General features: G+C 47.7%; 2 protein-coding genes across 2 annotated transcripts; one reads left to right on the top strand and one right to left on the bottom strand.

Moving 5' to 3' along the window:
* Positions 1-2,207: 2,207 nt before the first annotated feature.
* Positions 2,208-12,689, bottom strand: LOC133340642 (synaptogyrin-2-like). Its single transcript, XM_061549035.1, has 4 exons — positions 12,557-12,689; positions 5,071-5,311; positions 4,444-4,574; positions 2,208-3,919 (listed from the first exon to the last, which is right to left on the bottom strand). Exons 1-4 carry the CDS (start codon positions 12,662-12,664, stop codon positions 3,725-3,727), a joined length of 675 nt encoding a protein of 224 aa, XP_061405019.1. The 5' UTR covers positions 12,665-12,689; the 3' UTR covers positions 2,208-3,724.
* Positions 12,690-15,431: 2,742 nt separating this feature from the next.
* On the top strand, positions 15,432-22,346 carry LOC133340680 (guanine nucleotide-binding protein G(I)/G(S)/G(O) subunit gamma-13-like). The gene is made up of 4 exons (XM_061549078.1): positions 15,432-15,539; positions 15,664-15,768; positions 19,415-19,570; positions 22,021-22,346. The coding sequence occupies exons 3-4, from the start codon at positions 19,458-19,460 to the stop codon at positions 22,124-22,126; spliced, it is 219 nt and encodes a 72-aa protein (XP_061405062.1). The 5' UTR covers positions 15,432-15,539; positions 15,664-15,768; positions 19,415-19,457; the 3' UTR covers positions 22,127-22,346.
* Positions 22,347-24,006: the final 1,660 nt, after the last annotated feature.

Below are 24,006 nucleotides of genomic sequence, written 5' to 3'. Positions count from 1 at the left end.
GCAGGATTTGTATGCGTGCAGGTGAAATAATTTCCTCGTACTTCTAACTGTAAACCATACGAGCAGCAGGTGACGGGACACTACGAAACGATGAATGCAGAGAGAGAGATAATCGAGACACGCGTACATATGCACGGAGAGAGAGAGAGGGCCTTGCACGACCACGACCGGTACTCACAGCACCACCACCACCAATCACGAAGACGACGACACGGCACGACTCACAACCACGCCAGCAAGAACACGGCTCCACGGGGAGGAGACCAGCAAGGGGGGTGGGGGACTGCCACTGACGGACGAACACCACAACACAACACCACCACACGGGGTAGCCGGCAACGCGCACACTGTGCTACGCAAGTGACCCTGCAAAATTCTGAAATAAGCGGCCAAAGACTGATAACGGGGAAGGGCAATTGGTGTTGGGGCATAGCACATTAGCCAATCAAACGTTAGGCATACCCACTATCACGAGACCCATCCCTAACCAACCAGCAAATGTCGTAGCTATTACTTACCAAATCCCGACCCAACTCGCTAGGCAATCTCCATTTTATAGTTCTCCAAATTACCACAATCCTACCCAACGACAAGTACTGCACTATCCATCCTCTCAATTACTCCCATCCTACCCAACCAGCCATGAGCACGAGCCCAATCCGCCTAGCCAACCATACATTAAGTCGTAATCCTTCCGCTCTACCACACCCTACTCAAGTAGATACTTGTATTAGTGCCTCCACCCCACCCCCCATTAACCACAATCCTACCCAACTCGCTGCTGGTAGTGTGCTCGAAAAATCCCTACCTAACTGGCCATCCGGCCACGATCCCCCCCTGAGACCCCCAATTCCCGTGCTTCATCAGCAGATCTCTTTCACATTTTTGTTTTCCGCTTTTCAATTTTGGTGTTCACAACGCCACCTGCATAGCACGCGAGTCCGGGCTGCCGCATTGTACACACAAGAAACTCTTACAACCGCCCGCCTGCACATTCTAAAGTGCACTCACACAAGAAACATTTATACCCACAAAGCAAACCAAAAAAAATGCACTTAAGAGAATAATTCGCACGTACCAGATGTGAGGTTATGCCTCTGGTCGTATTTTAAGATGGCACGTGGACACACACAGGTTCTACTTCATCAATCTATGGTTTGATTGTGCAGTGAAGTGGACTAATCTTAAACTTTCAAATCTCGAAGTCTTGGTTAATCCAAGTGGCACCTACCGCTACTGTGTTCCCAGGTGCCGACACCTTACAGAACACGACAACCTTACCAAGTTTACAGAACCTGCATAAACAATCCAAAGTTTGGATGACACGCAAACCAGACATTGGCAATAATCACAGAGTGCAAATATAAAACGTACATTCAAAATTAAAATGCATATAATTATTGATAATTAAAATGTCATCGTCAAGAGGAAAACAAATATTTTAAGATTTGAAAAAAAAACCGGCACAGGTTTGCTGTTGAAACAGAGGATCAAAATGAAAACCATGCTTTGCCAGCAGCCCTTGATAAAGAAAAGGCGAACAAAGTTTGCAAAAAACACAACGAAAATTACCATGAAAAATACATGGCACTGCAACGAAATCCAGCCGCTTATTCTGCGACAACCATAAGAGTGGCCGCGCTGCTGACACAAAGGGGGCCTTCAGGTTTTCCCGGCTAGAAAGTTGCGACAAAGTCGCATCGCTGCAAGCGGACACTTTCGCTCAGCAGACTTGGAACGTGCATGTCGGTGTACAGAGCTGGCACGGCCGAGATCCTGCGTTGGCATCCGGGTTTCATCCGGCCGTGATTAAACCAGACTGCGAAGCGCAACGAGTTTGAGAATCTTGGTAAAGTCACCAACGACAGCAGGAGGGGGAATAATAAAAACACCACCCCATTGTACAAATTTGGCATTGCGCTTAATTGTTCTGTCCGACCGAGGAACCGACAGGTAATGCGACGGAAATACTCGCTCAATTGCACAGCTGAAGAGAACGGTCCTCACGGCTGCGGCGAGATAGACCCTTGGTGGACAGGTTGGTGTAGAAAACCGACGATGTCATTCCTGGGTTGTTGCTCGGCCAGAAGTGCGAATCATCGCGGAGATTTTTCCGAACTGTGAAACGCTTCACTCGGAGCCCAGATGGCTTCCGCTCAATTTTAATGTAACTTGTAAAAAAAACTAAATTACAGGCAAATAGAATGTATAATTGTGTATATATTTATGGACTCTTTTTATACATCAAAATACTGCCTTGTGCCAGCTTGGAACATTTTTCATCCCCATCTTTGGGTGGTATACGTCATAAGTGATATAGTAAACAGTATTTGGTTTTACTTTCTTTTGTAATTGCTCGCTCACGCCACTGGTGGCAGAAGGGCTTCCCCCACTTGAGAGTGCTCTACAGCCCCTCTCGTGCGTATTTGGCCTACTCTTCCATGCTGGCAAAAGTATTACTTTTGTACAGTAGAAAAAAAAAACACAAAACTCATCCACCCTGTAGTACATTTGGCAAAGAGACTTAACATTGCTTAGTGGTATAAAGAGTATCTAAACAACCACCAATCCATATAATCTGCTGTGCTGTAAATTCCATGCGCGCATTGGCACCAGAGCCCACGTTTGCAATAATGATGTAAGCCAGGGCAAGTTTTATTAAGAGTTGTCGTTGGCTTTTTAAAATAAAGTGTTTCGATTTGTTTTGAATCCTGCAGTTTCGATTCATGTTACAATGAAAACCAATAATCGCACGTTTACTGCAAAAAATCACGAAAACTATACACAGTGTTTTCTGTATCACCACATTGTATAAATCTCAGATGGGGTTGCTGGACACGAGGCAAAGGTTGTAAAACTACAGCTGGGGACAATGGGCCGAGCGAGTCCACCAATCGACTAAAAATTGCAGCAGGCTTCTAAAATTTTGCGTTATCCAATTATTCGAGTAATCAAACTGATAATCGGCGGAGTTTTATCAAACACTTGAATGGGATAGTCCAGCTCTCGTGAAAACAACGACTGAGGTGTATTAGGTGATATAAGAAGTTCAAGAGGGGGCACTGTTTTTTGAGAAAACATCCCCCGGATGGCATATAACCAGCACCATCACCACCTTCCACAGCTTCATGGCATGGGAGTGTCTGAGGATCCCCATATATCTTGGACTGCGTCAGTCCTCCATTCACGGCACCGCCACCCCCACGCTGCTGTATTCTGCGCAAGGCGTGCTCCCGGTGAGGGTCTGACACACCTGACGATGACAACAACAGGGATGACCCCTTGTACCATGTTAAAATTGTGAGCCGAAGAAAGGGGGTGGTGGGGATTGACAGGTAGGCGCGACACCCCAGGGATCAGGTACCCCTTTTCCACTGTACAACCGAGACATGCCGGGGCCATGCCGAGGCAGCCGGACAAGACTCAGAGGAGGTGCCAGATTGTTTTTTCCACTTCAGAATCTGATCCGTGCTGCCGACGTCACACGCAACGCACGAATGCTCACACACAACGTACTGAACAACACAACGTGTGACAAAACTTATGACCTCCAACCCAGGGGCCGCCTTGCTTGGCTGGTACTCGGGCAGATTCGCACGTCTTGTGAGGCCAGGCTTTTGCAGTTGAGGGCCCTGGCTCCGATGTACCAGTGGAAACGGGGTTAGAGGGTTAGGGAGGGTGGCATGGGTAAGGGGAGTGGGGCCCGGCCAGCTGGGGGGCCCCGTCAGTACGACGGGTCCTGGTAGCCACGTGCAGTGCCGGCCTCGGTGAAGGGGCCCTGCTGGTAGGAGTCGCGCGAGTCGACGCCGCTGCCGGCCGTGTAGGGCGCGTATGGCGTGCCGCTGGGGTCCGCGTAGGATTGGGAAAACGGGTCGGACAACACCTGGTAGCGTTTGTAGGCGTTGTACGTCAGGGAACCCTGCACACGTTACACGGCAATTGAAAAACACACACGATGGTTTTTCACAATGACGTAAAATTTCACGACATTAAAATCACTTTGAGTTTCCCATAATTTTTTGCCTTTTTACTGGAAAGCTTTTGCAATGTGGAGGTCGCCGGTTCCATCTCCCAGCATGACAGCTGCAACATCTGGGAAGTTTCTTAAATCCCGCCGCCTTTGTCCACTCAGGAGTATAACGGGAAAACCGCAGATAGCGGCACGGGAGACTGCTTGTGGTGGGGTATAACGTGTGTGGACACATTGTGCAGAACAACACCACACGGTGAGCCACGACCCAAAACCACATCGGAAGCGATACCCAGCACAGCCTCGAAAACCAAAGCAGCGGCACACTCCCTAGATCGCTCTCGTGTGTCACGCAGTGGTGGGGGGGGGGGTGGGGGAGGTCACCGTGGCGGGCTTGAATTTTCGGGAGTAAAAAAGCACTTTCATCTGGGTCACGGTCATGACTTCTGTGCAGATGTCACGCGTCTGCTCACCCAAATGAAGATGGAGAAGAACGCGAAGCTGATGGATGCACGCGCCGCGTCGCCGTTCTTTTGAAGCGATGTTTTCGACCACTGATTGGTCAAGAAGCAGAAGCCCACGAACCACATGAACGTCCACAGCACTGCACCACACGACAACAACAGCACATGGCCGAGCCGTTAACACCTCTGGCAAGCAACCCCCACTGTTTCCGCGCCTCAGTTTATACTCGCACAGTTGCCACCCGCAGGCCCCCCCCCCTTCCTAAGACGAGACAGGTGCCACGGCAAGTGCGCACCGAATCATGCGCGCGTCGTTGTTTCAGATTCATAGATTCCACGTGCACCGCACGAGAAGAAATTAAGTGGCGAACCATGACCCCCCCCATATATTACGTGACAAATCAAGCGCACAAAAACATGACGTAGATTTACGGCGTCCAAGTGCGACGACATCTTTGCAAGAATGTGCTGCGCAGAGAGACGGTGTTGGCGGTTCGTGGCCATAAATCTATCACCCTGTAGGACGCAAAGTCGACTAACGCAGCATCTAAATGCGAAGCATTTTGAGAATGGGCCGTGCTAAAGCGGCGGGCGATGAGTGCACAGGTGCCGTCGGTAGGGCGTGGGAACGCTGACCGGAAAAGACGACCTCGACGCGCAGAATGTTTTTGCGGTCCAGCGGGCCCGCCATGCTTGGCACGTACAGGTCCAACACAAGTAGCAGTGTGGCCGCCAGGAAGGCGATGACGCCTATGGCGACGCCGTAGCGGCACGCGTCGCCGTTCATGTTGAAGATGCACTGGGTCGGGGGCCCTTTTGCATCGAAGTTGGCGTAGCCCTCATTAGTGATGCAGGCGAGCACAACCACTGCGAAGATCTGCAACAAGCGGGCGGCCACGCGCACGCACACACACACACACCAACCAGTGTTAATGTAATCAGCATTTGTTATTTCACTTAGTCTATTCGACAACCTGCGACCGTCCGCACTTCTGATTAGGACGTTGGCTACGTGCGGTACACGAAAGAGGTTCAACATACGTACATACCGTGAAATTTTCGTCAAGTCTTAACCTGTGGCTCTCATGTTGTTATTCTCCTAGTATCGTTGGTAAAGCAGTCAAACATTTAGTAAAACTCTTAGTCATCAAATGTTGGTGTGAGAGGTGAGTAACCCCCCCCCCCTTCCCCCATTATTATTAGGTCAGCCAATTATGGAAATATTACATAAACATTTCTACCCAATTCTCGTTTTTTTGTCTTCAGTGTGCTGAATTATCTAATGTTTCGAGATTGTCTACAAGTCTTCATTCAGGTTAGTTAATGTCATCTCGCCTTAGTCATGCTTTGTTCTTGAGTGGGTAATCGTAGGCATCACCATGCCTGACGATTTTTATCCTCCCAAGTCATTGTTGACTAAAGAAATAAAAACTTTTCGTGTGCACGCTCGTGCAAAACAAAGGTCGCCATATAGCCTTAACAGACATTAGGGGCAAGTGTTGTTACCAAGCACATGTGAAGGTTAACCCAGGCACACGAGAGGGCTGGACAGGCCAGCGTCATGCCCGGCAGCCTTTGTCTCCCGAGTGGCAATGTTTACACATCGGATCAGGTACTCATTTGAGACCAATTCGACCCAAGTGATGCCCATGACCGCTCTCACACACACACACGCGCTTCACTAATTAAACAGACTACATGCCGGGTGCGGCGCATGCCACTTCGGAGGTTCTAAATTGTGGAGGACGCGCAAAACATTTTTGAGTGCTAATCTCACCGGGGTCTGCAAGGAGATCATTGAGGTGGCAGTACAGCGAGTGGGGTTAACCTACAATGGTAGAATTTTATCATCTCGTATACGTGGACATCGTCTGGGTTCTCCGAGTTACCTCCCACAAGCAAAATACTCATAAAATAGAATTGTGCCTAAATACCACAATGTGGCACGATCCAGAAAAAAGTTTTGCGAATCATGTAAGTTTTTTTAGACATAAATAGTTACATTATTTACTACTGTTTACAAATGTCAACAAAGCCTCTCCCACAGCATTTGTTTAAACCAAGTATGCAGTTACGCCAAAGGTAAATGTGTGAAATGTACAATGATTGATGGAATTAGATATCCGAGTAGGTGTATGTGTACAAAACCACACCCAGAACAAGCACATGACATTTAACGAGGGTTTGTCGTCAAAATTAAAAGGTTGACTTGAAGGTGAAGGAGAAGATGTGGGTGTTGAGTGTCAGTTGTAAAAGGGTCCCCCTCCCACCGATTACCAAATCACCCTGAGTGCATCTCGTCATATCTTAGAAGCGAAGCAGGGATACGCTTAGCTGGTACTTGGATGCATAACCCCCACATGCAGCCTACAACAACCGGACGTGTTGTCGCAGACTGCCGTGCTACGCGGTGGGCAGCTAAGGAGAGCGCAGCAATGTCCATCGCTGTATCGTACTTCTATGCTCCCACATCGACGCTCTCCACCTTCACCAACCCACAGCAACCAGCATGGTTAAGGCGTGGTCAAAAGCCCACATTGTGAGCGGGGCAGCCTGTGTTATTGTGGGATTGCATGGTGGGCATCAGAAGGCAGTGCAGCGAAATCAAGTGCTGTACACAGCAGAGCTTCTTAACCTTTTTCAATCCAAAGCACACATTCAAGCTAGCTCAATCTTGGTGGCATAGCGAACCACAACATCACTGTGAGCCCGGGTGGGTCAGTCGGAATGTGTTGTAGTCGCGACAGAATTTACAATCCCCTGGTCGCTTTGCAAGCGTGACACGAATTTGCCCAACTGCGCGAGTGTGTTCGTGTCTGCGCGAGTGGCTCTGTCTCCATGTCCCTGCGTCTCTCTCTCTCCATGTCTGTGTGCGAGTGTATTCTTGTCCGTGTCTCTGCATGTCACTGTATGTCTCTGTGTCTCCGTGTCTCCTTCCCTATCTGTGTGTTTTTCCAACTGCGAATGCGCGACCGAGGGAGTTGAGAGGGCCGGGGGTGGGGGCTGACGTCTGTGTGCCGTGTTGCACAGACCAAGAGAGGGGAGGTGGGACACGAGGGTTGTCTTCTCCTATAATTCCAAATGTAACACGGCACACGTTTGCAAAACACTGCTGCTACACGACTTCACCAACCTACACTGACCAACGAGGAGAAGCGTGGTTCAATAACCCCCACAACACTCGCGGCGTGAATCAGAATCTTGATTTAGACTGGAGGAATCGGATGAGCTATGAAGTAATTTTTTCAGAGATAAGTACTGGGGGGGGGGGGGGGGGGTTAGCAAGTCACAACAACAAAAACAATAGCAAGCCCTCATCAGCAGCAACACATTGACGAAAACGTCTGCTCATGGGCACTTTGTACAAAGTGGCCCTCCATTACAGGGAATGAGTCAGGAAAGCCTGTGGCATCATCAGCCTTACGGGAGGCCGAGCTGGTACGGTCACATGAGAACAGGTCACATGAGAACAGGTCACGCGGGACACCCGCAGAGAAGTGGGGGGGGAGGGAGGGTGCCAGGAACTCTCACATCACAAGACACTCACATGAGCCACCCCCACTGCTTGTGGCGCAATGCCCGGGTGGTAGTAGCAGCACACACCTCGCCGTCACTCGATAGATTTATATATTTCTCTCCTGCAGAACATTCTTGTTCTAAGAGAGGACACCCCCCCCCCCCCCCGTCACTAGAGAGTGATGCTGAGAGTTGTGTCTGATAAACAGTAAGCCCCCACCCTCCACCCCCGAGACAAGTTTCATCACGGTGAAATTCCTTTTCCTCGTCTGTTTACTTGTGAACCCAAAGCACATGACTTGCTAGCAGCCATATGGCTGCCACTTTCTAGAATTGTCAAACAGAAACCATCCTTGATTTCCCCCACCCTGCAACTACATTTTAAATTAGTCGTGGACACACCACCTGACTCTACAGACATCATGTAGTTATTCTCTTCGTATAGGCGACTCAACACAGTCAAACTTTTAAACCTTTCCCCCTGCTCATTCCCCATCGCATTCGCTCATGTTTTTTTCCCATATTAAATGTTGCACTCTTGAGACGTGTCGTTAGGTTATGGAAACATTACAAATTTAAGTTGTCGATGTTGTTAAATCGAAGAGGCAGAAGTTGATTTCTCAGTGGAAGTAGAGAGTCGATTTGTTCTATTTGTAGACTCGGAAAGCGATAGCAGGGCTCATAGCAGGGTTAAAGGGCTACTGAAGCCGTGCATTAGTACAAGTTGATCAATGTCCTGGGTCTTAGAGCGATGGATATAACCGATGATGAAATATAGAAAACACACAAAAAACAGGAACACACATCTTGGTCGCTTTGCAAGCGGAATTATTTTCACGCAATTTCCCTTTTTCAAAAATAACTATGATTCATACTTCATACTAAATCAGACAAATGTCCGATATAGTAGGAGTAATTATAGTACGAGGGAGGAACGGATACGTCCAAAGGATGCGGGGGCCGCTAAATTAATAAAATAATTATGACAAACACGACATTAGTTTTCAAATCAAACTTCAGACCCAGGCGTGCTAGCAGACTTTGACAATGGTCACATGGCACCCAGTGTGCTACCACGTCGACCATGCTGTGTTGTACAGCATGTCTGAAGCAAACAAAACCGGTCCTGGAGACTAATTTGACATTCAGGGGGATAGGATGTGTGCAATTACAACGATGGAGGTGCCACGATCATAATGATGACGTGAACCTTAATTTTTGGAGCTTTCGTGACTGCAGGAATTATTCTTTGGTTTTTTCGGTAAAGTCACGTATAAAGATAAAAGAATAAATTAAATAATAGCATATGCTATTATTTAATGTGACTTTACCGAAAAAAACAAAGAATGACGTGAACCGTTCGCAAGCAACGTCGAGCGGCGGCGCTCCGGGTTGTTTATTAACGAAAGCAAACACAATTAGTGCGCAGCTCGAGTCGACGTGGCTCTTTCTGGAGGCGATAGAGGCGTCTCTGTCGCAGGCGTGGTGGTGGGCATTGGACGTTCGCAAAAAACTCTACCATTTTATTGGGAGTGAAATTCGAAATAATAATAATTTCAACTTGTTACGCGCACAGTTATTCGTTCACTCCTTTTAGATGCACTGCACTTCCGTGAGGATTCCACGCACACCGACATTCGATATAATCACATCGGGAGAAAGAGAGAGGGGAAAAAAAACCCAACATAGTGCCTGCCACAGATAACGAAAACCACGGACGGACAGACACGAAGAGGCCAAGGCAGGCCTGCCCGGCCTGGCTGCCCGCATCAAGAACGCGGCGTTGCCACGTCGTACTCTGCGTAAATCACGGTGAATCCGCGAGATGAAGTATCAATCAAGGCCGTGGGACTGCCGCTTTAACCCACAGCGACCACGTCCTTGTTTGGGTGCAGATTCCCCCCCCCCCCCCCCCCAGAAGAGAAAACATAAAAGGCCAGGCCTTTTAATGATGATGGTGGTGGTGTGTCAGAAAATAAGGGAACACGCCCGGGTTATGTTACGCCGCCAAGATGGAGCGATGAAATCGGATGGTACGGTATCTTGGGGTGGGGCCTTCATCCAGCAGTGGATCGATAATGGCCGACGATGATCGATAACTACACCGACACGTTCCTCATAACCATCAACCATTGTCGTCAGCACAACCCACGGCACGCTCGTCCATGAATGATCACTCCACGACCTTCAACGTCGTTTGTTAATCATCCAACGTCCACGAAGTTGTGCATCATCCATTATCGCCAGCCTCACGCGACACGATAGTCACAAACAGCAACAGTGACTCATCAACACAAACGTGTCAACAAGTCCATCATCCGCAACATCTGCCGACATTAAAAAGAAAATCATCCGCCCCGCTTTAATGCCGTGATATCTACAGATCGAGAAACGCAGGCTCGTCGCCAAAACACCAAGTCAATCAACAACACAAGCATGCCCACAAGTGAGAATACGTTTTCCCCTTTTTCTGGCAACAAAACAGGTGTTGAGATGTTAAAACACCAAACTGAAACCTTTTACGAGGAATCGTGTCTGAAATTAACCACAATACTTGTGGTCAGAATGCAAAAAAAAACATGGATAATAGGGGTTTCCCCTTTATTCTGGCAACAAAACAGGTTTTAAGATGTTAAAACACCAAACTGAAACCTTTTACAAGGAATCATGCCTGCATTAACCACAATAATTGTGGTCAGAATGCAAAAAAACCACTCTGATAATATATGCATTGTCCTTGAAACCGATTGGTCCACACCAGAGACAGCTTTCTTTTGAGTCTCGTCTTAAACACCGAGAGAGTGTAAAAAACGTAACATAGTGCGAGCCACGGATAACGAAAAACTGGGATGGACAGACGCGAACAGGCCAAGGCAGGCCCGCCCGGCCTGGCTGCCCGCATCAAGAACGCGCCGCTGCCACGTTTTAGTTTCTTTTATTTACTAGGTAGAACCCTGTGAGCCATGCGGCTCTTGACTCGGGTGCAACAAAACAAAAACATGAACAATAAACATCTTAAAGTGACTACACGCAACAGAAAAAAAATCCTGGAAAAAACAGCAAAGTCTTCAAGAAAAAAACACCGCATTTCAACGCTGTGTGCAAAAATTCCAGTGGGATGTAAGTCAAACAATAACAACCATAAGACAATGTAGATTAAAGTTATCAGGCCAACTCTGTACTACAACAAACAAGCATGGCCAGACCGAACCGTGCTCAAAATCACCAAAATAAAGCCACAAAGACAATGGAACAGTGATCATAGGAACTGTGATTCAAATACAACAACAAACGATATACATAACATGTACGACCAAACCCCGTAGCCATAGCTGGCTGCCTGAGTCACTCAATAACACGTTCTCTGCCAAAATCACGGCGGTCCCGCGAGATTAATGATCAATTAAGGCCGTGGGACCGCCGCTTTAACCCACAACGACTGCGTCCTTGTTTGGGTGCAGATTTCCACCCCAAGACGAGGCTCAAAGGAAAGCTGCCTCTGGTGTGGACCAATCCGTTTCAAGGACAATGGCAATATATTATCAGTGTTTTTTGTTTCAATTCTGACCACAAGCCATGTGGTTAATGCAGACGTGATTCCTTGTAAAAGGTTTCAGTTTGGTGTTTTAACATCTCAATTCCTGTTTTGTGGCCAGAGAAAAAGGGGAATACTTATTCTCATATTTTGGTACTGACAAAGGAGGTCCCATGATATACCCACAACAAGTGCATCATCATAATCCACCATGATCACCGCCATCATAACAAACAAAAATGCTCACCACCCTGCCCCGGACATCGCCACTATTTAAAGCCATGGCCTCGCAACATCATCTTTGCTGTAATTACACACGGGCCCTTCGAAAACGCCACGGGGTTTGTTGTTGTTGTTGACGAGCGTAAACGCGCTCGACTTAGCCGTGTGACAGTGGCCCATGGAGGCAACGTGGAAAACCACGCTGACAAACGTGGGCCGTGTAACGAAAGTATCGTTAACAGCCGCCAAATGTAATAAACATCACAGGGCAATACAATACACAGTACTTGTAACGTTATGTATAAACGTGATAACATCTTCAGGGATTGTATATATTTTTTGACAATTTTTTTTTACTGTAAAATGACAATATACAACTAAATGTGACGATAGGTTTGCTTTAAAACGCTGTAAAAAAAATTGGACGGTCTACAATTGACGAGACATCTACAGCGCTCCGGGATTGAGGGAAATGTTTTCCGGCTTAAGATGCCTACACAGAGCCTCGCCATCGCTTCCTTCAATCCTTTAAAGACTTTCTGAAGCAGTGGTTGAAAGTCTACGTTCGTGACCCGAATCAAAGCTACGCTGGAAAATATCACGATGAAACCATTCACACCCGAGGTGGCGATTTTGCAGTGTTAGAAAATAAAAATCCGTACAGGCAGGACGGGTGACCCCCACCACCCTCGTGCGCGCACCGTGAGCCGACCCACAGAGCCACCTTCCGGGCAGTCACTCAGGCGAGACCGAGGCGCCGGCCTAAGCACTCGGTCTTTCCCCTCGCACCGCTACGCCGCCGCGTCAACGCCATCCCCTCTCCTCTCTTCATGCATCTACCGCGCTCACCCAGCTCAGCAGCCTGAGGATGGTGAGCGGCTTCTTCAAGAAGGCCACGATGTCGAAGACGCCACCCGCTCTGCCCGCGCCGAAACCGCTCTCCTCCGCTCCCTCCATTTTAAGCCAAACGACGTCTCTGGGCTTTGTGGCGTGACGTCACGACGTCGCTGCGCGTGGTCTCGTGACGTCACCGCGCAACGCCGTCTCGTCGGCGCGTGGGTTCGTGACGTCATCACGCAACGGCTCGTAATAATATTTATTTATATCTGGAGGAATCCGATGAGCGATAAAGCTCTTAGGTTGTTTCGGTAGTCACGTAGGTAAAAATAAATCATGAAATAAAAAAATAATAGAAATAATAATAGAAATACAATTATTACAATAATAATATTATTTATTCTATTTATTATAATAAATAAATAAAAGTATATTATTATTTCTATTATTTTTTTAATTATTTATTTTTACCTACGTGGCTTTACCGAAAAAAACCTAAGAGTATGAATCCTTGCAGTCACGAAAGCTTCAACTCTAGAATATAAAGCGCTTCTCTTTTTTAAACACAAATCTCCAGTAGGTGGCAGGTCAGAACGTTACAACAACAAACAATACAAAAGCACAATAGGAGTGCAAAAGTATAGGAAAGATAAATAAATCACTTAAAAATGAATATTAACAAAACTAAACAATGTTTTTTTTGCATTCTTACCTGGTTAAGCTCACTGCGCTCTTAGGGACCGTCCATAAATGACGTCACGCACCTAGGGGGGGGGGGGGTCAGACATTTGTGACGATGTGTGACGAGGGGGGGGGGTTGAGAAATGCGACGTCACATAAAAATGCACAACTTTAAATACATATAGAGAACACGTTCTACTTAATTGAATATATTTTTTAATAAATGTTTTCTCCTACAACATCAAAGTGCAGCGGCACATTAAATACGCACTACAATGACAATAGTTTTTATCGATTTGAAGCATGTTTTTCCATACGGCGTGCAGCCGTTTCAATACGGGCAAGAAACATTGATCTGTCTATTTCTTTGTGTTTCTCCCTTGTGATGGGACTTTTGAGAATGAACGTTGAGATTTATAAGGGACACGGGATGACCAAAAAGGTCTGAATTGGTCTGTAATCAGGCAGGGCACTGATAAGGCGTTGACAGGTATGTGCTCTGGATGACCGCAGTCCCACACTGGACAATTTTAATTTTCCATTGTGTGTGTTAGGTACCCGCATCTGCCATGGTCACGAAGATTATTTTTTTTATAACCCAACTCCAGCGAATTTCCATGGCGCGGGGCTTCAAAACGGCTTCACACCACTCACCACAAAATCTACAAACACTCTAACCCCGCAAGCATCGCAAACAGCCACACAATAGATTCGAAGCTTTCGTCACTGCAGGAATTACTCTTTGGTTCTTTCGGTAAAGGCACGCAAAAAATTAAATAAATAAATAATAGAATACGACGTTTCTATTGTAACAAAAGCAACCGTCATCAGGTAAGAATGAATGAGAAAAAAACCCATAGTAAACTTAGAAACACAATGCAACGCAACACAAAGAACCGGCCAACACACCAGCCAACACCCCACCAGACTGACCACGCTCCTCCAAAGAATGACAAACAGAAAGACAGCGACACTGTGTTCCACTATAAGATAAATACGGCCCCACGAGGGGGTAGTATGGCTATCAGCACGCCCGGCCGCCTTTGTCTCCCCAGTGGCGATGTTTACACACCGCGCCAGGTGCTAATTTTAGGCTCAGTCGACCTAGAGGAGGCCCATAACCGGTTCAGATAATCGCCACCGGTGTTCGTAGCGCGGCGTAGCGCTGACCGACTGTGGCACCGATACCCGCAACAGCGACCCACAACAACAGCCGTCATGTGCCACTTCGTGGAGGTGACGTCAACCACGTCGCTTGTGCCAGGTTAGGTGCACCTCGAGGCCACGTGAAGTGTCGAAGGCTCGCTGGCAGGAGGTCACAGGACAGACCCTGCAGGTGCCACGGGTCGACTGAATTCGATCACTGGCAGATGCGCCAGCTGTGCTCCCCACGCCCTTGCTGCGTTTTATCCGCCTGGAGCTCCGCACATTGTTGTGAGCGTCGCTCCTCCGGCCTCCGCCGTGTTGTTTGGAGGGCGACTGCCTCCGACTGTCCAATAACGTCCTTCACGGACCTCCTCCATAGAGGCCGATCTTGACATGGCACCACTGGTATCAGTACGTCGGCAAGTCTACGCAGCTTCGCATCCTCCTGTACCACATCAGCCCATCTCTTTTCTAGCCCGTGCCGTGCCCGTCAAGCCCCCTCTATTCATCCAAAACAGAAGGCTCCACGTTTCGCAAGCATAGATAAGGGAAGGGTATAACTGTGCTCTTTGGTTCTTTCGGTAAAGTCACGTAGGTATAAAATAAAATAAATTAAATCACGACGTTTTCGGGCGCAACACAAGCGTCTGTCATCACGCTTGTGTTGCGCCCGAAACGTCGTGATTTAATTTATTTTGTACCTACGTGACTTTGCCGAAAGAACCAAAGAGTACGGATCTCTGCAGTCACGAAAACTTCAAATGTAGAACTGTGACCGAGAAGAAATGAAACCACCGCTGCTACCTAACCACATCGCTTCCCACACACGCGCGCGCACACACACAGGCAGATGTTCGGTCGGCTCAACACAACCGCATCTGTCGCACAAATCTCGGCTTTATTTCGCTGTGAAAGCTCTCGGTGCGTTATCAGATTTGGGTTTCGTCTTGTATTCCGCAGGCCCATAATCCGTGCATTACGAATATTGTTGTCATAATCCACCCCCCCCCCCCCCCCAAAAAAAAAGAAATCCACATCAAAAACGCCACCTCTCGGCAACCAACGAGCGATCATCTATCCATCCGCCTGACTCCGCCCCGGACCACGAATCGTGATAAAAGCCAGCAGTGGAGAATTCACGTCGCATAGCAGCACACCTGGGCTACAAGTGAGTTTGTTGTGTTGTGAGTGTGCGCTACGTGCTGGGTTTTTTCTTTCTTCCACTCGTGCGCTGCGCCACCCTTCTTAATAGGTGCTCACTGACAAGCCCTTGTCCACACCTGTGCGCGTAGGCTTTACGCGGGGACCTCTCTGTCTTCTGTGTGCTACCTGATCACACGCATCCATCAAACTCGCGTCTCGCCACTCAGACACGTGGACGAGACCGCGTCGTGCAGGTAAGTCTCGATGAACACGTGGAGTTACGCGCGCGCACACACACACTTCTGCGATATACAAGCGCCTACATTAATATCGTTCACGATATATGGTTCACGATAATCGTTTCGTTAGTTCGACAAAACGGTATCGTTAAATCGTGATTGTCGTTGCTCGTTTCATGAAAACGAATATGTTTAATTTACTGGACAAGATACGCATTTGAAAAATATGATTCCAGTTTGCAATGTATAGTTATGACCCCGTGAAATGAGTGCCTCTTTAAACATAGTCCAGAGTTATTGATGGCATGGTGGTTATTATTATTATAAGAAGTCATCGTATTCGCAGTCCGGATACTCTAATTGCTTGAATATATACTCTTTGGTTCTTTCGGTAAAGTCACGTGGGTAGAAAAATAAAACAAAATAAAAAATAATATTTCAAGACGTTTCGATCGCAACACAAGCGGTCGTCCTCAGGCGGAAAAAAATAATCCAGCAGTGGAACTGCTGAACCAGCGAGAGAGCTGTTACAACAAGAGGTTATATATACATTTTGATTTAAAGCTTTCGTGACTGCAGGGATTCATATTCTTGGTTCTTTCGGTAAAGTCACGTAGAAGGGAAACACTAAAATAATAAAATAATAAAACAATAAAATTCTCACGACGTTTCGACTGCAACACAAGCAATCATCATCATGTTATATATACTTAAAGATAACGGTCTTCTGTGTCACGGCGGGGTAGTGGTTAGAGCGCCACGCTACGAACCTGGAGTGACATCGCGGATTTCACTGTGCAGTGCCGACCCCTACAGGATAGGGTTTGAGAGTGCCGGCCACGAGAATGGGGTTACTCAGGGTCATGGTACTCTCAGGTGGGGGCTTGGGGTGGTCACGTGTCAGGGCCGAGATCCTGCTCGAGGGTTCTCGAAGGTGGGCGTGGCTAAGGGCGGAGCCAGCCACACCACGGAGGATACAAGCCGGGTCCCCCAGAGGGACCTGCTGATGTGGTTATCACAATCTACGTGGCTTTACCGAAAGACCCAAATAATATCCTGAAGAATCTACGTTCTACGTCCGAGAAGAGTCACCAACACCTGGACCCAAGCTGGGTCGTCCATAAATGACGTCACGCACCTAGGGGGGGGGGGAGGTCAGACATTTGTGACGATGTGTGACGAGGGGGGGGGGTGAGAAATGTGACGTGTACATCAAAATGCGCAACTTTAAATAAATATAGATAACACGTTCTAGTTTAATTAAATAGACTTTTTGATAAATGTTTTCTCCTACAACATCAGAGTGCAGCGGCAATTTAAATACGCACTACAATGACAATACGTAGTTTAAAGCGATTTGAAGCATGTTTTTTGGAGGGGGGGGGGCAGAGCTTTGTGACGTCATATTTGAGGGGGGTCTGACTTTTTGTGACGCCGTGTGACGATGGGGTGGGGTGGGGGATCAAAAATCGTTCAAAATCGAGTGACGTCATTTATGGACGGCCCCCTACTCCCAGTGTAATTAGTGTAGTTAGCCTGGTGGTCCACCACCATAGGTTCTTATCTGGTGAAGGAGCAAGTTACCCGTTTGTGTTGGTTTCAATAAATGTGTTGGCTCCAAAGAGTACGTCTGTGACTCAGTTGAACCCAGTACAAGCCCAACCGACCCGAGTTTGATTCCCACTCGCAGCCAACACCAGTGACGGGTATCTGAACGAGTCCTGCGATTAGTCCTGGGATTCACCTAGGTCGACTTAGCCCCCAATGAGTACCCGATGCAATGCGTAAAAATCTACACCAGGGAGACAAAGGCGGCCGGGCGTGGTGCCGGCCACATCACCCTTCGTGTGACGTCCCGGCCTTCATCGGTGCTCGTTAACAGCACTTGCCCCAACAGTCTGTTGAGGCTACACGTGGGATCTTTTGTCTTTGTGTCTTTGTCTTTGATTTGTGCACCTGAGCGCGTCTTTGTGTCACACTGACAGCTCTGTGCGTCACAAGGCAGTAACATATTGTAAAGTCGCAATGGTTAGGGAAATAACTCATGGCAGACTTGGAATGCAGTCGGGTGAAGTTCAAGTTTAAAAAAAAATGCCTTAGCTTTTAAGTCCCCCATGCCTACTGGAGGCACTAAACCCATAAACATTACGACCGCAACGCACAATTACAAAGCAAAGCGCATCTCACATCGCGAAATTTGACATCATCATCCGAGTCTATCGCGTGTTAACAAATAAATCCAAAGGAAGTGGCGATTCCACGTGGCTGGATGCCCGCTTCTCGACAGAACGTAATGCACAGCGCGTGATCGGAGCGAGACACGTGGAAGCCAACTTGTGAACGATACCCTTGTGAACGGCACGTTTATTTAGCACAGCGTCCACGTGCTATGAAAAAGGTAACATTGCCCGAAACGTCGCCTATTATGTACGTTTCTTCTTTTAAGGCCACAGTGTTATTGACGAACGTGTTGAGTTGTTATTAAATCCTTTATATTAAGTTCGCTTGCTTGCTTGCGTGCTTGCTTGCGTGCTTGCTTGCTTGCTTACGACCGTGCAAATCTTTCGGTCGTTTTTTAACCCACTTCCCGTGATCCAATCGAGCTGACATTTTGCACACAGACTGGTTGTGCGAGACAATTAATGTTCGTGAAAATTTTTTCCTAAATTTTACACTGTTTAGGGAAAGAAATTAAATATTTAATTACCAATTGCTTAATACTGGCAGACAATCATCTGACCCATAGGTGGCAGCAATCTCAAGCCAGAGGACGAGAGGACTCTAGCCGCCACGCATATAAAGGATTTATAGTGAAAAACTTAGTTTTTACGGGTTATACTTATTTTTACATTTAGTTCGGATCTATTTGGAGACGATGTGGAACTGCTGTTGTTGGGGTCAAGCGGTGTGGCGCAGTGGTTAGCGCACGGGATCGTGAAATACCGCATAGGACACAAGCCATCACCCGCTGTTTTAATTCGAAAACTTGGGGATGCGTCTTATAATGTGGCGAATACGTGGTCTTCCAGGAGACAAGCAGTTAACACACGCCCATTATTGTTTCAGCTCACCTGTAAGTTGAAGAATAATACCGAAACAAGCCTTTCTCCCGTGAAACGCTTGTACGCGTGACAAATAGTTGCTTTGGCTGTGTCGTGTGGTGGAGGAGGGGCTTCACCAGGTGCCGGATTATCCTAGTGGCAAAAGTAGCTACTACACGTGTAGTAGCTATGGGCCCCGCACTTTCAAAGGCCCCGCGCTAAATGCTTTCATGCTATCAATTCCGGTGCAGTGATTCTGCACTTGCTCTATTACTATAGTACTATACCGCCTTCAACTTTTACGAACGACTGGGTGTTTAAGGTTAGCGATTTGTCGTCTTATCTGGCTGGATAGCAAATACACTAATACAATTACTTTACTATGCAAGAAAAAAATCTACGTGTTTTCATGTTTTTTTTTCCGGGCCCCTTTATAACAAATGCTAGCTTAATCCAACACTGGTCTTCACAACAACTCACATTTGAACCAGAACGTTACGTGGCCCGTCCCAAAATTCAAAATACGAATCGTTAACGTTGGCTGCGAAAACCAAACGTCTCTCGCGTCTCTCCCATTGCCGCAAACTCCTCCTCGTGCAATTCTCTTGCCCGGCTGAAAGCGCGACGAGCACAGAGGGTCCGTGAGCTCCACGTGGAGCCACCATGGAAGACGAAGACGATGACGAGATGGACGAGCCGCGGATGCAGCTGGAGGTGGAGAGCCTCCAGTATCAGCTCGAGTACGCACGGGAGCTCTCATCCGTCACCATCCCCGCGTGCGTTCTCCTTCACTCCCGCGCGCACACACACACAAAGATAAACAAAGATCCCCCGTGTAGCCTTAACAGACTGTAGGGGCAAGTGCTGTTAGCGAGCACCTATGAAGGCCAGAACGGCACACGAGGGGGTTGGGTGGCCAGAACCACGCCCGACCGCCTTTGTTTCCCCAGTGGCGATGTTTACACACTGCACCAGGTACTCATTTAAGGCTGAGTCGACCTAGGGGAGGCCCAGGACCGGTTCAGATAATCGTCACTGGTGTTAGCCGTGAGCGGGAATCGAACCCGGGTCGCCAGGTTCATAGCGCAGCGCGCTAACCGCTACACTTCCGCGCACACACATACACATGCTCACCTGAGCATTCAGTTGCATTACAACCGACTGGTTTACGCGTAGACGTCTCTAACCTGCCGCGCAACCGACTGCCTACGGTCTTGGCAACACTTGGCTTGCTCCGGATTACTGAAAAAGTCAAATCGATTGGCGTGACAACTTGATTTGATTTTTCGATTTAAAGCTTTCGTGGCTGCAGGGATTCATATTCTTGGTTCTTTCGGTAAAGTCACGTAGAAGGGAAAGAATAAAAATAAAACAATCAAATTCTCACGACGTTTCGATTGCAACACAAGCAATCATCGTCAGGTGTGAAAACCACAGCAATAATTTTTTTTTAAAGTGGCGGGTTTTTCTTCTTAACGTTAGCACCCTTCTACGTGACTTTACCGAAAGAACCAATATTTGATTTAATTTGTTCGGCCGGATGGTGGAGGGTGTAGCTGACAATGTATTGTCGTGAAAACGAAAAGCTATCAAGTGAATTTAGTTTTTATTTGCAAATAATTCAGATAAGTTCATACACGAGACAATGAAAGTCACACGTGCTTTTTTTTATTGACGCGTTACAAGATGTGTCACGAATGTGGATACAAACGTCTGATAAAGTTACTTAAGTATAATCGTTGTCAATGCCTGTTCTCCAACACAATGTGCTGTTGCACTGTTAGCTACATCGCTTCTCAAATGACATATCTTTCATTCACAATAGCACCATAGTGATATATATATTTTACAAAGGTACTATGGCTCCTTTAAGTCACCAAGGTGGAATAGTAGTACAGCGATTTGAGCACTGCACACCGAGACCCGAGTTGTATTCCCGTTAAACAATCCACACAACCAAACAGTGGGGAGGTCTGTGAATTGACAAAAGTTGAGCAAATCATTTAAATCACATACAGCAATTGCATTTGTTTGAAAATTAAGGATGTTGCCAGTGTTTGCCCGGCAAAGGCAGTACAAGAATTGGGACGCTACACCCATCAGTCAGCCACGGTTTATCCACTGCTGGAGGTATATCGTTTAATAAATGTTTCCAAACTTGTTCTGTTCTAACTGCAAACATCCCAAGCAGAAAGCCAAAAACAACTGACACATTTCAGGGACTGACTCCTTATATACAACGACATAAGGGCCAGGGCCTGCATGCCATAGGAGTGGCAGTTGGTGCAAAATAAAATACAGCCCCTTGTTCATCTACTGCTGGAAGGCCTCCTCCACCTCCCCATGTCGTGTCGGTCATGCGGATTGTTTGACCATACTTCATCACGCCGGTCAACACAGGTTGGTGAAGGTGGCACCCAGGACCTTGCCCACTGATGTTAACCGTGACCGGGAACTGAACTCGGGTCACAGAGTTCACAGTGCACTTGTTTTTCTTTTAATCAAAAACCAAGGGAAAAGAAAGCCCCTCAAGGGGGTGCATGTCACATCACGTTGGATTGAAGTTTTCGGCTCGGAGGAGCACTGCCTTGACGGAGCCAGCTGGATAACATACAGCAGAGTGTTTCTTGAGGATTCTAAATGTCCTGCAAATACGTAAATTCCACACGGTGTTCTACGCAATCAGCCACTGGCCAGTGAGCTGAACGAGCAAGAGTGCTTTTGCTGCAGAGATTAATCGCAATCTGGTATTACCGGCCGGCTCTTTCCCTATTAACCCCTTCCACAACAGCGTTCATTGTTTGCAACTGGAAGGCCCTTTTGTGAACAGTACACAAAAAAATTGAGCTCATTGATTGCGCTCGCAGAGTGAAACGTCGGACATCAAACCGAACGGCACCCGGCAAAGCCAAAAAAAACAAGTCGGAGAGCGACGACACGGCACGACCACGATAAACTACGCAAGCATTAGAACACAGAGCAGTTGGTTTAGCGATAGAACCAATACAGACTTTTATTGTGAAGATCTCGGCTTACACACACAAAAAAAATCAAATACCAGATGTACACGTACACACATACGCTATGTACAGCATGTTGCGTGCATGTGTTGTATGCGAGTAACGCGGGGGGTGCGTACGTATGTGTTGAACCTTCTTTCGCAGTGTATGTAGCAGACCTTGGTCATCGGAGGGGTGTGCTGTGTGGGTGTGCTGCGTGGGGACAGTCTGGTGGGCTGGGTGCAGGAGGGAGAAAAAACGGACCCCATCCTCAACGCCGAGCTCATGAAGGAAAACCCCTGGGTGGACAAGGGCAAGTGCGTCATCCTGTGACCCCGGAAACCCGGGGGCTCGTGTCGCTCAACCGTTTCACAATGACCCCTTCGCTTTCCCTCGTGGGAATCGCTGTTAAGAGTCATGTCAGTTACCCGTCCTGTGAATTTTTATAACTGTGAAGATTAAACAACGTGATGGCTGTCAGTATTTTACCCGTGAAATACACCCGTTGTATTGCATACGTTCTCTTTCCAAATAAAAAGTTCACATCTCGTTCCCACACCGGTAACGCAGAGCACTTTCATCCGGGCATCGTTTGCTTCGACCTTTGGAGAACAAGATGAGATGCGCGCACGGATCGGTCCTCGTCGTGTTACGAAGGTGATGATATTTTACGAGTTCCACGTCAAACGGTGCTCATCGGTTGTTCAAGTCTTCACGAGTCCTGGAGAAACACGGCGGCGACGCCTCCGATAGGCAAAACGTTCACAGGAGGTCCTTCACGTGCAGGTTGCGGCGCACGGCGTTGGAGAAGCCCTCGTTGAAGCGGAACCACACATCACTGGCGCCCACCGCCCTCCCAATGCGCCGCTCGATGGACTCTGGCTCCGGCACGCCGTCCACTGCGCCAGCCACGTGAAAGGGTAGCACAGTGAGGATGGTGGGGGGGGAAATGGGGGTGGGGGTAGCGGCACCGTTAATAAACGACTGAGAGTCAATAGCCAAAATAACCCAAAAATCCGTTCTATGCCTCCAAACAAACATTTATTTAGTCTATCGGGCCCCTTGGCATTCCAGGTAAATATCCATCCCAGGAGCATTTTTTTAACCAAGTAAACTCTGGGCTGGTTTCAGCCTTCTGGGTCTCATCAGCAAAGTCAATACTTTTATTTATATGTTGAGACGCGGAACAGATACTTGCTTATATATGCTTATACCGATAATCCTCCAACAACACCGCAATATACTTTTTGTGTTGCATAGGGCTGTAGTTTAGTTGCGAGCCCACTGGCCAATGACATCTGCTAATCCCCGTCAAGCAGCATTTGTTTTAAACAAGCCTGACTGCACACGTATAATGCTCCACAACACAACGCATTACGAGTTTGAAAATAAATACAGTGGCTAGACTGCAAGCGGCACCCTCGTCATGTGTGGATTCTAGATTTGAAGCTTTCGTGGTTTTTTCGGGAAATGTCACGTAGGTAAAAAAAGTAAAAAAAATGATAAAACTAAATTAAATCACGACGTTTCGGGCGCAACACAAGCGTCCTTCTTCAGGTGGGGACAATGTAGTGAAAGCGCAACCGCTTAAGTGTGTCTCAGAGATGGCCATGTATGGATGTTGCACTTTTGTTGCACTGTGTGTAGCCAACTGTGCTAATCGTCATGTGCGGCTTGCAACGAGTGAGCGAGGCGGCATAGGTGTGGAGCTGCGGATGCAGTGTGAGGTCGGGAACTACCTGAAACTGCCAGCACTGGCTCCCGTCGTACCACAGGGCGGCCGAAGAAATCTGTCTCGGGCTGGGGTGGGGGCGGGGAACAACGCACACACGTCCAGGAAAGGGTCAACTCAAAGATGTGTGGGTGGAATGTCATCCAGCAGTGCAGTGTCATGCAAAGTAAAAATGAGTCCGGCCGGACCATCATCACCGCAATCCCTCTAGGGTTGACAAAAACAGGTACCAATTTGTGAGACTCAATAGTGTTTCACTTATGGAGAGACTGTGGGATTCCACTGGCTTGGGACTGCCAATAGTGAGACTTTCACCACATTATAAATTGAGCAGGGAGACGCTAGATTTTTTTAATCAATCTGTTGCTGCAGGTTTGAAATATACCATGTGCCCTCCTCCGATTCTGCCCTTACGTTCCCCCAGATCCCCCCCCTTTGCAAAGCAGCAACACCCGTGAATAAGTCAGAGGTAACGATTGTT

The sequence above is a fragment of the Lethenteron reissneri genome, chromosome 10 (genome assembly GCF_015708825.2).
Source record: "Lethenteron reissneri isolate LAM-NWPU_2019-01 chromosome 10, ASM1570882v1, whole genome shotgun sequence".
In the NCBI taxonomy this organism is placed as follows: domain Eukaryota; kingdom Metazoa; phylum Chordata; class Hyperoartia; order Petromyzontiformes; family Petromyzontidae; genus Lethenteron; species Lethenteron reissneri.
Note: the sequence above shows the minus strand (reverse complement) of the source record. Positions and strands in the feature narration are given on the sequence as shown.